This window comes from Staurois parvus, unplaced genomic scaffold (assembly GCF_062004578.1).
Source record: "Staurois parvus isolate SC_StPar_1 unplaced genomic scaffold, SC_StPar_1.0 ptg000049l, whole genome shotgun sequence".
Taxonomy (NCBI): Eukaryota; Metazoa; Chordata; class Amphibia; order Anura; family Ranidae; genus Staurois; species Staurois parvus.
In genome coordinates, this window is record NW_028317845.1 from 2,044,600 (window position 1) to 2,062,500 (window position 17,901).

The 17,901-nt window shown below is 41.3% G+C and overlaps 1 protein-coding gene across 8 annotated transcripts in view; it reads right to left on the minus strand.

Annotated features, from left to right (window-relative positions):
• SNED1 (sushi, nidogen and EGF like domains 1) overlaps positions 1–17,901 on the minus strand; it is a 269,441-nt gene that overhangs the window by 67,365 nt on the left and 184,175 nt on the right. For all 8 annotated transcript variants that reach the window (XM_089665825.1, XM_089665812.1, XM_089665819.1 and 5 more), the window contains 3 exons: positions 15,255–15,368; positions 3,019–3,144; positions 978–1,079 (listed from right to left, as the gene is read on the minus strand). In XM_089665825.1, the coding sequence (XP_089521951.1) occupies positions 978–1,079; positions 3,019–3,144; positions 15,255–15,368 (342 nt within the window). The remainder of the gene's footprint in view (positions 1–977; positions 1,080–3,018; positions 3,145–15,254; positions 15,369–17,901) is intronic.

The window sequence follows — 17,901 nt, forward strand, 5'->3', positions numbered from 1 at the left end:
GACAGAGGAGCCTCTTAAAGAAGAAGGTACAGGTCTGTGAGAGCCAGAAATCTTGCTTGTTTGTAGGTGACCAAATACTTATTTTCCACCATAATTTGCAAATAAATTCTTTCCAAATCAGCCAATGTGATTGTTTGGATTTTTATTTCTCATTTTGTCTCTCATACTTGAGGGCTACCTATGATGCCAATTACAGGCCTCTCTCATCTTTTTAAGTGGGAGAACTTGCACAATTGGTGGCTGACTAAATACTTTTTTGCCCCACTGTACATATGGTCGGCACTGAACAGATCCAGCCTACACATTGGTAGCTGGTTGACCCTGCAATTCAAAGGCCGTAAGATAAGTCCATCACTCAATGCAACAGTAAATCAGAAAAATCTCACCAGATGGATCTCAGGACATCTGTGCTGGCAGAATATCATGCAGTCCTAGATAGAGATTTCTTGGGCGGGAATGTATGGGATGTGCATTGTCATTTTTTACGTCCAATAAATATATCCTGTTCATTAGCCATTGAGGTGCTTTATCCTTTCTTTCTTTTGGGTTTTTTGTGGGTTAATGCTTTTGGATGCACCCTGTTATATGTGTGCAGGGGGTATGGCATGAGCTGGTGTACCACTTCCAGGACAGGCTGTTTAGCCATTGGGGGTTTCTTTACAATGCTCAAAGCAACAGACCTCAGACAGGTTCCAGGCCAGTGACCTCGGCTGCATTCAAACCAAATAAGTACAACTTAATGTCCCTGGAACATGTACTGTATGTACTTGATTTGGCAAAGAATGGAAGCTTTCATTAGAAGTCACATGTCTGAAAATATACATTTTTTTTCACATTTTAACTCTTTTTTATATTAGTTTTTTAAGAGGTAAATTCATACTACTTCAAGAAGAATTTTTGTTTTGAGTTAACATTTTCTATATCATATTCACATGTAGATCTGTTGTGCCAGTAATAAGAATACATGTTAAACTTACCATATTCACAAAGCAGACCAAAGTATCCTGGTAGGCAGTGACAGGTGCTGTTTCCGTCTGCACATCGGCCCCCATTCCTGCAGGCACAGCCATCGGACACATCTGGGGCAAACTCAGGAGAAAAGGCAGATCACTAGAGAGTCACCACAGACTTACAATGGCAGGCATATGCTTAGCTAATAACAGTACAAAAATGATTTCAGACACTGTAGCAGACATTAGATACTGCAAATAATAAAATCTCTGAACAGTGCTATAGTACCGGATCTGAAAAGGATGATTATTATCTGAGACAATGACTCTAAATCCCTAATTATGTCTATTGCTGCTCTTCTCATTCAACTCAGTATAAAGTCCAGTCGGGATCAACTTGCAGAATAGCCTACTAGATGCCAGTACATTAAATACCCATTCATTCAACTCTTTGTTTATTTGAAGCACTCATCCTCTTGCTGGCAGTGACATGCAAAATTGCAGAAGAGGATAAGTAACAGGAAACGTTTTTATTATGGAAATCTCATGGATCTAACACCCTATTGCCAATAAATTACAGCATAATGGATAAAAGTATCACCAATTTATATTCATGTTTACAGATTTTTCACTCTCCGGTTTTAGTAAATCAACCCCTATGTGTATACCATAAGTTCATGTGCACCCCAAGAAACCAGAACTAATTTTATTCAGTAATAATTAATAGGTTATCATTGACCATGAATTAGCGAAAAATCCTTTCTTTTTAGTTTGTTTGGGTTTTTTTGTGTTTGCTATACCCAATACTGATGACCGGAAGATGCCTGAAGGTACTGTTAGGCAGAAGTACTGCAAAGACAGCATTGTCTACCCAGTCATAAGCAGATGTATTGTAATTTTAGTGGAGTAGATCTACAGTAACCTCCCTTATGAAGCTGATATTTGATAATGTTGCTTGTGAAATTATATATAGCACCAATAAATGATGCACATAATGCTGTTACTAACTGCTCGGGGCCCACATTTAGGTGGACGCAACAAAACTTTTCTAAATGGATTGCAAGTAACAAATTCTATGCATATAACATTCTTGAACCAAGGTTAGTGCACAACTTCCCATGTTGAAAACATTTTTAATGGAGGCAGATCCTTGGTAACCACTATTATAAGAACAGATCAGAGTTAACCAGATGACTGATGATTGTGGTTTCCATAAGTTTACCCCTGGTACACCTATGGAACCAGAGCTCAGTTAATTCCAGGATGAAAAGAACTAAACAAATGGAAGTTAGCAATGGGAGTTATAATTTCTGATTATTTTTTTAAGGGTTCAAGGCTATCACCCTTATCACTCCTTAACTACTATGTGAGCCACTGGCCCAGAACAAGCATGCAATCATTAAAGTGTCAGGACTCCTGCTAAGGGACAGTTTAACCATACATGGGTCTAAAGTAATCAAAAACGTCCTCACTATTATCAGTATGCTGCACAATAAAGCCATCTTAAAACAAGCTATTCATGTGTCTAGTTCCATCACATATCTCAAAAATAAGAGGATTATCCCTCATTTCAAGAGAGTGGCCGGAGCAAATTCAGACTTGCTGGTGTACAAAGCAAACATAACCTAATAATATAAAACCATTTATTAAAAACTTCATACAGCTGTTTCAGTGATATGTATGGAAACCACATCTTCTATGGAGTAGGGTTTGGGACCCAATGAGATTGTTTAACCATACAATGTATGGTAAGAAGGTCTAAAGTGATCAAAAAGCCCTCCCTCAGTGCACAGAACAATAAAACATAAGGTATTCACATCTCTTTCCATCACATATTCCAAAAAAGGAGGATTATTTATCATTTTGACTACTGTGCTACCATACCCGCTATGCAAATACTTGTTCGAGACCAGGTACTCATGAAGTAGTGAAAAAAGGGTGTTCAATCCAAACAGGTTAATTACAGCAACTCCAACACTTTTATCTTGACAGGATCCCTATAAACAATTTTTTTTTCCAGCTACCAGAGGGACAGTCTGGAAATGGTGATTATAGGGAAGATACTCACGGTTGTCACAGTTTACACCAGTGTATCCAGCAGGACATTCACACAAGTATGTGCCCTCAACTTCCTGACATATGCCATTGTTCTGACATGGAGAGGAAGAACAGGCCCCTGGTACTTCCAAGATCTCTAGAACATAAGGAGAATGTGTTCATTACAAGTGTCTGTGGGATATTCAGTGTTCTATGGTCACCAAATGTCAACATTGCTGCATAGATGAAGTTAACAGCATACCATGAGAAGCTACAATTCACCAAGGAGATTCAACATTATATTTTATATTTAAAGCCCAGTTTTGGATAGAACAGGGAAGAAATAGAGAGGTATTTACTACTATCCAAGGCACCAGATAGATTTGCCATCACATTGTGTCCTGGCGACAACAGTTTTACCAGTCAAAAGGTTAAAAATCCCCAACAGGGACACAGACAGCTGTTGGTCAAACCAATGTCACTGGGGAAGCAAATGATAGGATATCTTTTTAATGGAACTCTGGCTAGCAGTAAAGACCTAACATGGGTTCTAACCCATCCCCACTAAATCCAAAATGAAAAAACAGACAACTTGTCTGAACATACAATTTAAAAAAGACCCTGGAATGCACTATTTTACTCTATATTACTTATATAACAACCAGAATACAAAGCACAATTTTGTAAACAATAGTTTCTTGGGTTACATAGTTAGTCTGGCTGAAAAAAAAACACAGAAGTCCATCCAGTTCAACCATTAAAAAAAAAAAAGTTATAATCCTACACCCACAGTTGATCCAGAGGAAGGCAAAAAACCCAGCAAAGCATGATCTAATTTGCTCCTGCTGGGGAAAAATTTCTTTCCTGATCCCCCAAGAGGCAATCATGTATTCCCTGATCCCCCGAGAGGCAATCATGTATTCCCTGGATCAACTTTACCTATAAATAGTAACCAGTTATATTCTGTGTATCCAAGAAAGAATCCAGGCCATTTTTAAAGCAATCTACTGAGATGGCCAGAGCCAACTCTTGAAGGAATCCATTCCACATTTTCACAGCTCTTACTGTGAAGAAACCTTTCCGTATTTGGAGATTAAATTTCTTTTCCTCCAGACGTAAAGAGTGCCCCCTTGTCCTCTGTGATGACCTCAGGGTGAATAGCTCTACACCGAGTTCACTATATGAAACACTGATGTATTTATATATATTGATCATATCCCCCCTCAATCTCCTCCTCTCAAGAGAGAATAAATTCAGTTCCTCTAAACTTTCCTCATAGCCAAGCTCCCCCCTGCCTCTTATCAGTTTGGTTGCCTTTCTACCTCCATTTTATTATTATAAAACAGGAGAAATAAGTACTACAAAGAATACTGATACACATTAGTAGATGACAAGTTTGATTTAAGGGCATCTTTAAAAAGAGACTAAAGAGCAAAGTTAACCAAACATTATTGTTGCATTGTATCAGCTGTGTTCAAGTGCAAATTATCATCTAGGGGAAAGAATAAAAACAAACACTGAATTGTAATATTTACTGGAAGTTTGAGATGAGTAAATAGGCCATGATCCAGTGAGTCACAGAACAACCAAGAATTTAAAGGTCACAGCCAGTCAGCAGTAGTGTTCCACAGCTTCAGGCTGTTAATTAGCAGTGTAAAGTCCTTCCAGCAATACTGTTACCAGCTGTTCAAAATCACAGTCTTTATGGCCTAAACCATGAAGGATACAAACTGCCCAAGTTTTCAAAGACACAACATTACCCTTTTCCTGACATTACTAGCTAATTATCTCCTTTACTGTGAAGAAAAAGCTTTGATTTAATGGAGAATCAGGATATTGTTTTAAAATGATAATGTGTTGAAATCTTTACATATAACCCACTAGTACGTTACTTCAGCCCCTGCTATCTAAGATAAGTCAATATGTAATCCAAGATTTGACAGTTAAAGCCTAGGTACATGCCCACCACCTCTGCTACATCACTGCCATCACTAAGTCTGGAATCATTGTAGCACAACTTTTACTCTTTCAGGCCTGCTTTACTATTTTTTATGTTCTGATTTCTACCAGAAGTGTTAATAACATGCACAAAGATCTCAAAAATAGGCATTGCCTTACTGAGTAAGGAGGTGAAAAGAGCAGTAATGAAGTGCACCTATCAACAGGGTCGAAAAATAAATTATTTTACTATAGTCACAAGAGAGGATGCCTAAATGGTTTCTATAAGCATTGCTGCTCTTGCACATTACCTATGTTTTATTCCTATAAAGAGGGGGGGCTTTACTTAAATTTATAAAATCTTTCTTTAATGTAGAACTAAACTCTTTCAATGAACATCAGCTAGCATCAGTAAACAGATAGGAAAGTATATTACATTGACTTGTTTTAAATTTTTTCTTTCTTTTTTTTTTTTTTTCATTTGTTCAGTTGCTTCCTGATTTCTGGCCTAGACCAAAATGATGTCATACATCCCAGGAGTCTTCATGAGCATTTTTGTCTTTCATCTGGAGGAAGGGAGGAGAGATTTTCTCAACTGTGCACACCCTCCTGCCTGCATGCTAGGCCTAAGAATTTCAGTAGTTAAATGCTATATGAATCATCTGTCCTTACTCAAGATGGCCATGGCTGGAAATGCTAGGGGGGCATTTTTCAAAGCGATTTCTCAACAAAATAACACATGGAGACATGGATGGATAGGTGAGTTTGCTTTGAATATTAAAAATGAATAAAATAGTGAATTCAGTTTGTGGTGCTCAGATACAGTTCAGGTCTACTTTTACAGCACATATTGAGGCAATTCAAAAAAATTCAAATGTGTTAAAGTAACTTGTAACACCTGCAAAGCAAAGTTACTGTTAAACAGAAGGCAACATAAGGTGCCAAACCAAAACTTCAGTATTGTGCATAAATAACAGCGCAACAGCCCAAGATTCTCTCCCTCTCCCAAATTTCTCCCAAAATTCTCAGCCCTCTCCCTTGGCCTCACCACTGTTCAGACCTCCACCCCACCTAACATCCCTCACACTGAAGCCCCCTCAACACTCCACTCCTTCGACCTTACTACCATCGAGGTCACTAAGGTCTTCTCTGAAGCCCGCCCCACCACCTGCCACCATTCGACCCTGTCCCCTCACAACTCCTACGACCTCCTTCCTCCTCCATCCTACGCTCCCTCACCCACATCTTTAATCTCTCCCTCTCTTCTGGCGCATTCCCCTCCCCTCTGAAGCACGCGCACATCACTCCCATATTCAAAAAGCCCTCCCTGGACCCCACTGACCCGAACAACCTTAGACCCATCTCCCTGCTGCAATTTACATCCAAACTCCTTGAGCGCTTAATCTACAACCGTCTAAGCTCCCACCTCAACGACAACAACCTCCTTGACCCGTGCTTATTTTTGAAATAATGTGAGTGCAATATGGGAGCACATTAAACAGTGTTTATTATACCTTGGATAAGGCACCATATTTTTCATTTTCTTTCTTCTATGGGTCATATGAGGATACATTGAGCATTGGAGTGAGGAGAGGCTCTAGGAGGGAGAAATCCTCATGTCTACATAGGCTCAGAAGACAATTCGTAGGTTTCCATCCATATCATCACAAGCAACTTGAAAGGAGAGTATATTACCAGCATCTTCTCCCTGCTGAACCCTAAAAACTTTTTTTGCACATTTTCTTTTTTGCACATTTTTGCTGCTGAACTTTATGAATTTATATTTTTTAACCATCTTTATTATTTTATTTATTTTTCACATATATATATAATTTATTGTTTGCTTTGCACCATTTGCACATTGGACTTTATGAATTTATAAATTTTTATTCAAAATTTTTTTGTGATTTTCACATTCGCACAGTGAATTTTATGAATTTATATATTTATTTTTAATGAGATAGTTACATTGTAAAAACATCATTATTGGATTTAATCATACACCTTTTATTTTTAAGTTTTACCAAACATTAGGCAATATAATTAGATTAATTTAGGTAATGCAGTTGATAAGCTGATATTGTTACAGTACATATGAATTAGTGGTATTGTTTAAATATATAGTATTGGCACGGTAATATTAGAGCGCGGTCAATTATTTATTAACCTCCTTGACCCCCTACAGTCCGGCTTCCGTCCCCTACGCTCCACCAAAACTTCCTTACTTAAATTCACCAACAACCTGCTAACTGCCAAAGCTAATAGCCACTATTCAGTGCTCCTACTCCTCAACCTCTCCGCGGATTCGACACAGTCGACCACCCCCTCCTCCTCAACAAACTACACTCCCTCGGCCTCAGAGACTCTGCTCTCTGCTGGCTCTCGTCCTACCTATCACAACACTCCTTCAGCGTTACCTATAACACTGCCACCTCCCCCTCACTCCCCCTCCCTGTCGGGGTCCCTCAAGGCTCTGTCCTCAGGCCCCTTCTCTTCTCCATCTACACCTCCTACCTTGGCCAACTGATACACTCTCACGGCTTCAACTACCACCTCTATGCCGACGACACGCAAGTCTATCTCTCGACCCCTCGCCTCACCCCTTCAGTCTCCGAATCACTAGCCTGCTGAACGACATATCAGATTGGATGTCACTCCACACTTCCTTAAACTGAACCTCTCCAAAACCGAGCTCCTAGTTTTCCCCCCAGCCCCCCCCCCTGACTTCTCCATCACGTCCAACAATGCCACCATCAGGCCCACCCCGCAAGCCAGAGTACTTGGTGTCACTCTTGACTCCAATCTATCCTTCCTGCCCCAAGTCCAATCGCTAACAAACTCATGCAGACTCCACCTTCGCAACATCGCCAACATACGCCCATTCCTAACCCCAGAAGCCACTAAACAACTCATGCACTCCCTCATCATATCACGACTCGATTACTGCAACTCCTCACTGGCCTCCCTCACCACAGACTATCCCCGCTTCAGTCGATCCTGAATACGGCAGCCAGACTCATCCACCTTACCAACTGCTCTGTTTCCACCACCCCCCTCTGCCAATCCCTCCACTGGCTTCCGATTGCCCAACGGATCAAATTCAAAATGCTTACACTGACGTGCAAAGCTGTCTATAATACCGCCCCAAACTACATCACCGACCTAATATCCAAATACCACCCAAAACGCACTCTCCGCTCCTCACAAGACCACCTTCTCTCTAGTTCCCTGGTCTCCTCCTCCCATGCCCGCCTTCAGGACTTCTCCAGGGCATCACCCATCCTCTGGAACTCCCTATCCCAATCCATCAGACTATCACCTACTTTCCTCTCCTTTAGGTGCACCCTGAAAACCCACCTCTTCAGGGAAGCCTACCCCGCCACCCGCTAATTGCCGATCTCCTCCACTCTTCCTACCACTCCATCCCCCACAGCTTTTCCTCCTGTAACACTATCCCCCCCCCTCCTAGATTGTAAGCTCCAAGGAGCAGGGCCCTCAAACCCTTCGTGTATCACATTGTATTGTTATTGTACTGTCTCATGTATTGTCTCCCATTGTAATGTACAGCGCTGAGCGAACCATTGGCGCTTTATAAATACTGTATAATAATAATAATTCTACATATAAAAAACTTCAGTAATGCACATACACCAGATGTCACTAGAGTGTCACAAGGGTTCCTCAGAAAATGTGCCACTTCCTGGATTAAGCACACCCCATCCCATATCCAACAAGTACAGTATTTAGTCCCCGAATGTCCTATGCATTTTTAAGTAAGGGGTGGGGAAAACTTATACCCGCCTTTCTCAACCTTTTCAACACAGAGGAACCTTTGAAATAGCTTTCTGGTCTCAGGGAATCCCTGCTAAAAATCACTAAATATACAACTGATGATACATTAGTGTGATAGTTGGGGGAAGAATGCTCCTTACACTTGTGGTCAGAAGAATTAACCCTTACAGATAGCTAAAAAGATCAATAGTGTCAGTGGGAACCTCTCTGAGAGGCAGAAATTGCTCATTGCTCAAGGCGGCCCTAGCAACTTCTGGAGGAACCCTGGTTGAGAAACCCTGAATTACACAAACACCCACCTTTAGAAAGTTTATATGTGCACAGAAACCTTGGGAGCTCTGGTCGTGAGGTCAGTATATACAGTGATTTACAGCTACAGCTGTACAGTTATCCATGTTTCTAGCCATATAAATGCTAAGGTCATCCAAACTACTATATGTTTGTAGCCACAAAATGCAAAACAAACTCCCAGAGTTTCAGTGGGTCACAGCCCAAATTTGTCAAGGCTGTTGGACACTCAGTAGTTTGTTCGCATTTTGTGGCTGTTTAAATCCTATGTGTGCCTCTCTCCTCACATGCATTTATTATACACTACTTATGTTGTACACCCAGGCATTTTTTAAAATTATTTACTATGTACATCCTTCAGAATGTAAGCTCTTACAAGGCACTGTCTTATCCATCTAGCGATAGTAGACTTGGAAGAATGATTTCCCTTTCAAGATCCAGATGGCAAGACAAAAAGGGAGTTTGCTTTCCAGACAGAGGCTGTGGCTTTCAGATAGACTGATCAATCTGACTACTTCCAGACAACAGAGAGCAGGTTTTATTTGGTTTGCATAGGAGCTGGGCACGAGGAAGGAAGGACAATGCCTTCATTGAGGTAGAAGGCAGATAACTGAGGTAGAAAAGGCTCTTGGACTTTATCATTGTAAAAAAGGGTTTCTTACAAGAGAGAGATGCTAACTCTGTAACACATCTGACAGATGTGATAGTCACCAAGAAGGCCAGTTTGCAGGAGAGATCAGCCAAAGGGAGTTACCTATTCGGTTCAAAGGTGGGTTGAAATGCTTGTGTTCACATCAGGTGAAAAAGGTTTCCAGATACAGCAGGATATTTTTATGGACATGCCTTTTCTGGCTTTGAGTAATGTGGGAGTGGCAGTCGGATAAACCCCTATTCTTCAAGACCTGAGGTTTTAACAGCTATGTATTCTGTTAAATCCAGTGACCGAGAAGCAGGATGGAGCAGGGAGCCTTGAGACAGCCGGTCTGGCCTGTTTAGAAGAGGCCAGCAGGTGTCTCCTATATGAGTTATTTGTACACCAGGTTCTTCTGGGCCAGTTTAGTGCAATGGGAATTACTGATTTCTCCGCTTCCTCTATTTTGCGGAGCAGTCAACTATATTGACCTAAACCGAGTCCTAGGAATTACCAGAGCATCCAATGTAAGTGCTAGAAGATCCTTGGTCTTTGCCACAAACAGGGTAAATTCCTGTTGAACCTGGAGTCCAGGATGTCCACATCTGGAGTTCCCCATTTCTAACAAGTAGATTGAAGATGTTGGGATGAAGGTACCATTCCCATTGATCTACCTGTGTCAACTGAGGAAATCCACCATTCAATTGGACATACTCAAAATGTGAACAGCAGAGACTGCCAGACAGTGTTTTTCTGCCCAGGAGATAATCAGAATTAATGCTTAACTACTGACACCCCTCTGATGATTGAGATTGTCTGACTGCACCCTAACTTGGTGTCCCTAAATAACAGGGATCCAGTAGTGCAGAGCCAATTTTATTGCTCTGATCTTCAGAAGAAAGGGAAGGCTGAAAGACAGACTTAGAAGTTGATTACCCAACTGAAAGTCTGAAGAATATGAAAAGTCCTTTGGAAGTTTGCAGACAGTTTTGAAGGAGATGAATCCCTCAGAAGAAGGACATCTAAATAAACAGTAATCTAGATGTCCTGAGTTCTGAAAAAGGCGAGTAGGAGTGCAAGCACCTTTGTGAATACTCTGGGTGCAGATGATAGGTCAAGTAGCATTGTGATAAATTGTAATTGTTTGTCTGCTACTGCAAAGCACAGAAAACGCTAATGAGGTGATGAGGTAAATGGGAATATGGAGGTAGGCATATTGGATGTCTACTGATGTCAAGTATTACCCTTGTCTCATAGAGGCAGTGACCGACCTTGCATATTCCATGTGAAACTTGGGAACACAATGGTACTTGTTTAGAGATTTTAGGTCTATCATAGGCCAAATAGTCCCATTGGGTTTTGGTACCATGAACAGGTTTGAATAGAATCCTTTGAACCTGTCCTCCAGAGGGACTGGAACAACAACTCTCTGGGACAAGAGATGATTAGGAAAATCTGTAAATCTGTCTGTCCTTGGGCAGATTTTGGTTGGTTTGAAAGAAAACAATGAGAGGGTATAGTTTGAAACTCTATTTTGTACCTCTTTGAAATCACCTCTTTGGAATGTTACTTGTGCCTAGGAAAAGTTATGAGCCAAAATATAAGCTACAAGAGATTTTGGTTCTAGCTTGGGTCTCCGCCTAGACACCCCTTCCCCAAATGAGGCATTGGTCCTTGGCTTCAGAGACACCCCCTGCTGGGGGACGACAAAATAGGCTGTCAGGCCTAAGAGTTGAAGTTGAAGAAATCTCCCTTTTAACATCAGAACCAACTTGGGAGACGGTGCCCTTTTGCTCTGAAACTTGATCTGCTTAACCCAGGACTTTTGGCAAGTGCTCTACCTTTCTAAACCTCTTTCTGTTACCTTTTTGCTGTGTTATTGCTCTCTGTATTTATATACAGTATATATTGGTTACATCTTTTTTCTGTAAATATTTTGATTGCACCCTTTTGACCTTTTAGTAATAAATCTTTCTTTCTGAAAGTGTTGAACTGTTTCTATAGCTCTTTAATGCAACTTACGAATTCCTGCCGCTGAAGAGCGCTACTATGTGTGTTTAATCCTCTGTATAGAGTGTCTGCGGTGACAGTGGTATCCAGACGATTATCCAATCATCCTAGTGTTATTGCTGATATTGCCGAGTTTCCTCTTTCTCTGTACAAAAAGGAGGTGGTGGCAGTGTGAAGGGTTAATTGCGTAATTAACCTGACCCAGTAACAATCGCGCTCAGGCTGCCGGTACATCGATTTGTGGTCCATTAGCTGGAAAATCGTTGTGCAGGGTACAGCTGGGCGTGGCATTGTTACGCACGTGACATCGCGGTTTTAGATTGGCTAGTCCTTCGGTCATGAGTTTGGCGAGAAGGGCAGGGGTCTGACGCCGCGTTCGTCACACCACGTACAAATGTAAAAGCACACGTTGGGGCGCCTATGCAAGAAAATGACGATTGCGATACACATGTTACATATCGCTGTGCACGCCAGAAGGAAGTTCGTCGCAGCCAATCAGTGCTTATTACACTGCAAGGTCTCTTTCCTCCATGCTAGTCACCGAGTGCGGTGCTGGAGACAGGCAGGGAGGGGAGGAGGAAATATACAGCGCAACGTTAAAAATATTAAACATTTAAGTCGCCATAAAGCTCTTTTTGTTTTAAAAGCCCCGGACATTACTTAAAGCAAATTTAAATACAGTTTTGGTTAAAATGTATTTATTTTTTATCAGGACAAGTAGATTGTCATGAGGGTCAAGTAGATTGGGGCACCAATTTAGTCCCTCCGCACCCTTGCATATGTGGTATCGCTATGATCGTTTGAAGCAGGAGAATTTATTTTGGGTTGTTCTTTGGTAGTAGGACACACAAAAACACGCACCAGGCTCCATAAGCAAGGACAAGCCCTGATACTCAGGCAGTATGCATGACGCCTTACAATGGGCAGATAGCATAAGCAGTGGACAGTGCAACAGACAGCGCAAAACAAGTTCATAACAGACAGACTTTGCCCCAGCAGGTGAGCACACTCTCAGTGGAGTCTTCAGGGACAGGATTCCACCAGAGGGATATGTCACGGTCCTTCACCTGTACAGTGCCCTACTGCATCTAGAGACTGCCACTATCAGAGCCCTCTGCCTGCAGGTCACAATACAGGCTAGCCCCACACCTTCCTCACAGAGGGGTCCAGGTATTTGTTTGCTTCTCTCATTTCCTTAGGACACTAGCAAGAAACTGAAGCATGATAAGAGTGCCAAGAAGTGGCAAGGATCATACTGGCTGACTGACACTTTTTTTGTTTGCCAATGTCCAATTCACTGTAGGACAGGAATTTCTATGGATTTATAACTTGCTGGTAGGATTTTTAATCAACCAGATAAAAAACAAGTACTATATGTGATACTTTTTATTTGCACAAACAATTCAATTTTCAGGACAAGCTTTTCAGGTGCTCCCTTCTTCTTACCTTATATGCTAACCTATTTATGGCAGACCTGGAGGACTAAATTCTTAGCAGCATACAACAAAGCCAAACATTTCATCATAAGGTGAAGAAATGGAAAGAAAATTTCACTCATTGTTTAAAACATTTCACCCACTAAATCAAACAAAAAATGGACTATTTAAAGTGGAACTTCACACAAAAAATGGAAGTTCAACTCCCCCCCCCCTCCATATTTGGGGGAGCTGTTTTTGACAGGTTCCTGCTCCCACTTCTGCTCTGATTGCCTAGGCCTCCTTCCCCCACAGCCTCTTGGGACACGTCAAAGGCCACAGGAAACTGTGGTACCAATCATGGGGGCAGCTGGTTATGAAGCCAAAGGAGTCACAGTCAGCTACTCACAGCTAAGATGCTGGCACGTGGACCCAAACAAAGGCAAAGAGCCAGGTCAGGTGAGGAAATAATCGGATCCTAGGACAGATAAGTGTGTGCCTTTAACCACTTGCTCATGTCTTTGGTAAAAAAAAAAAATCACAATAAGTGTATATTGGTTTGCATTCAAATTATAGTGTCTACAAACAATGGCATAGATACTGGGTTTTTTTCTTTTTTTTTTACACTAGTAATGGCGGCAATCAGCGACTTATAGCAGGACTGTGACACTGGGTGGGAACGGACTAACTGCCATTGACATCTCCAGTGACACTAGTACAGTGATCAGTGCTAATAAAAAGCCTGTCACTGTCACTGTACTAATGACACTGGGCAGGAAGGAGTCAACATCTGGGTCGATCAAAGGATTACTGTGAGCCATGGAGTGTTTTTACTGTGTACTGTGCACTGTTTTACTACGGGATCTGTAGGTTTTTATTCCCTGTATTGCAGAGAGATAAAATCCGGCACATGCCCGCTGACAGGAGAAAGATCTGAGTTGTTTACATTCACAGATCTCAGTCAGTCGTTTTGCCGATTGCTGGGTCCCAGCCATAAATCACTGGCCAGGACATGATGACTGACATGTAAGGGAGCCAGTGACCGCGTGGGTAGGCAGGCGAGTGCACCCCCTACCCAGAAAAGCAGAATCACATATATATATACATGAATCTGCACAGAGCATTCGCCTTGTAGCAGTAAAGCTATATGGGCTGGTCTGCAACTGGTTAAAAGTCAGCAGCTACAGTATTTGTAGCTGCTGACTTTTACATTTTTCTTTACAAGGTGAAGATCCTCTTTAAGCACACGTGAACTTCCAAGACATCACAGTATCCATCAAGCATGACAAGCTGCATACCTCAATGTACAAAAAACACACTGACCAATGCAACTCCAAAAGCTCCAGCTTCCAACACCAACACACCAAGAGCGGCATCTTAGGGCTAATTCACACACTGTGCGGTGACAGGTGTTTTACTGCATTGTAAAAGGCCTTTCACCAAAAGGACAAGCAGAAAACATTTGTTTTTGGTGAGTCCCATTCACACTGCAAAGCAGCCCTGAGGTGTTCTGCAGCATGCTGCGATAAAATGAAGACATGTTGCATTTGATCACAGCTCACTGTACAGCATCACACTGCTGTACAGCACCATGAATGAAGTGTATGTTTTGTATACATCAAATAAAGTTTGTCCAAAAGAATAAAAATGGAGAGCTGTGTGATGCACTGAAACATTCACCACACTACCTCCTAGCACAGTTGGGAGTGGACAGCTGCCAGACAGGTAAAACACTCCGGCAGCTGTCTGTTCCTGTGTGAACCCAGCCTTACACAGCCAGACCACCAGATAGCTTTGCATAGGCATGATGGGACTTGTAGTACTTCAACAGCTGGAGGGCCATAGTTTGGAGACCCCTGGTCTAGACTATGGCAAAAAAATCAAAGTCAGTACAAGCATAAACACTGCTTTAAAAACCCAAACATCTTCTACAGTACAAAGAAAAAAAAAACATTGAACATGTACTTCTTGTAACCACATGCAATAAGAAAGAATTGAAGAGCTGCAACCCATCATAATAGAGGATGAAACTCTGAAAGAAACATTCCTGCAACTCCCAATGCTGGCATTCAGTCAACCACCCAACCTCACACATAAATTAATAATCAGGAATGTGTTGCCAGCCTCATACATTACCCAAAGCTTAATAAATATTCCTGCAGCTCTTCATTAATAATGAAATGTACTGCTCACCTGTCTCACAATGTACTCCAGTAAATCCTTCTGTGCAGACACAGCTGTAACCATCACTCATGTCCTCACAAGTGGCACCATTCATACAGGGAGATGACAAGCAAGGTCTTAACTCTGTGCAGAAAAACAGAAACTCTCATAATTCTGTGAAATCATCATGTAATATATTTTTACGTCATGCAGGGATTCCATAACATCCTATAAAGAAGATGCGTTCTGGATAAGTTTTACATGTGCGTTTTTGGCACATTCCGGTGCATTTTTTTAAGTATTCCGGTTAATTTTTTCCCCTCTCTTTTTCTTCAATTTAAATAGGGACACGTGCGTTCCAGAGCGTTTTTGGTGTGTTCCGGTGTGGTTTTGATGCGTTTTACCGAGTTCCAGTACAGTTCTGTTCAGAAAAAATGCAGCATGTTCTACTTTTTTTTCTGCAACTGAAACGAACTGGAACTGCAAGCACTGATGTCAATTATGACAATGACAACCATATAACCTTTTGTGTGTTTTGGGTGCAGAAAAAGAGCAACTGAAATGCATGTAGTGTGAACTGGCCCTTAGTTCCAGTGTGTTCCAGTTGCAGAAAAAAAAGTAGAACAGGCTGCATTTTTTCTGCACAGAACTGTACTGGAACATGGTAAAACGCACCAAAAATGCACTGAAATGCACATGTCCCTATTTAAATTGAGGAGAAAAAGAGGTGAAAAATGAACTGGAATGCATAAAAAGCACACTGGAACGTGTCAAAAACATACCGGAACACATCAAAAACGCGCATGCAAAAACACATCTGGACGGTGTTTCTATAGTGTGAACCAACCCTAAAGGTATAGTAAACATACAGTAAATCTAGTAGAACAGCTGCAACAGAAAACCTCAAGCAATAATTATTCTGAATATTGATATGGGGAAATACATTTTCTGCCATTGCTTTATTGTCTGAAATGAGACTTTATAGCAGTTCATCACTTATGGAAAGATAAGAAGAACTAGTCATTGACTGATGTGTTCCCAGGTGGATAACCAAAAAGTCCTTGTGTAAAGCTAGTCATACGCTGTTAGTTTTTCCTTGTTTAGCCTGCTGGCTGCACAAAAAAAAACTAATAGATTTCTTCATCCACACAAATGAGGGGACATTATATTCTGACGTCGGCTTCCACTGCTGTCAGAAAACACTAATCGTCAGCTGCTGATCAAAAAAAGTGTTCCAGCATGTCTCTTTAACAGAAGCCAATCAAACAATCAACTTGTGTACACCAGGGACAGGCACACACTGATTGTAATGTGGCCCCAGTTTCAATCAGTGTATGTCCGGCTTTAATATCCTTTACCATCAATTAAAGGGGCTTCTTAGGGCAAATCCTTTTAGCTTTAGAATCCGAGGATTTCTGCTGTAATCCCATGGAGGTAAAATAAATCAAACTATTTCTCCTACTTCTCAATCTAACAGCACCTCGCATAGAGCTTGTTGTAAGTTCTTTACTGATCTCTTTCAATGTCACAGCTCTTTAAACATTTTTCTCATGAAGCTATGAAAACTGAGGCTTAAAGGTAAAGTTGAATTTTACATAGTCTTTCTGGATTCCATAATGTCAATGTTTTTTTCCAGATTCTCTAGAAATATTCTTTGCTATTGGCTGAGGTCAGCTAACAGTAATATTATTAGTAATATTTAATAATTGTGGCTCTGGCATTTAGGTATGGGTGTAAGGTGCAGGTGCACACGCAAGACTCGCTGCCAGCAGCCTGTAAAATTCTAGGTTAACAGTTGGTGCAGCTGGAAGGTGCACTAAATGGTACTTACACTTAGTGCAGTGCGCCCAGGGAGAAATGCCAGCAACGCAGCCTGCTTGTGTTCTGGACATTCATCACTGGGTGTATACTACACTAAATGCAAGTACCTTTCGATGCACCAACCAGCCACAGCAGCTCTCAGCTTCTCATAGAGTTTGGTAGGCTGCTGACAGCAGAACTGGACAATGAGCCTATTCCTTTCCCCGCACCTAAACCAGGGCTAAAAGCCCAGTGTGCATGAGGCCATAGAGGGATGAAGGAAGGTAAACTAAAATTGACAGTAAGGAAAGGTGTTTTCACAGCTGATTTCTAGAGATTACTAGAGAGTTGTGATAAAGCTCTCTGCAAAAGTATTGTTAGAAAAAAATAATATGAGGCAACAACATAGGTCAGTTCAACTATTTGGCAAAAAAAAGAAAACAAATTGGGAAAACCCCTCTTCACCTATCTGATCTAAAAAAAAATAAGCATGAGATTTTGGTGCACTAATCCATTTCAATAAAGTACAATTAAAGGCAAACCTTTTTGTAGTTATGGATATGGAGTGGTGATGGGTTAGAACACCTGTCAGTGTTTATGCTGTCTGTGCTCCCATTAGGGGGATTTCTGCAGGCCATAGATGGGTTGAAAATCGGCCGATTTTTTTGATCGGTAAAGTGGGAAAAAAATCGTCCGATTTTGCCGATCGGCCAATTTTCGCAGCAATGATGGTCAAATCTTTTTACCGATAAAAAATCTGCGCATGAGCCATGACCTACAAGAGAAAGAAGAGGAAGAAGAAGAGAAAGAAGAAGAGGAAGAAGAAGAGAAAGAAGAGGAAGAAGAAGAGAAAGAAGAGGAAGAAGAGAAAGAAGAA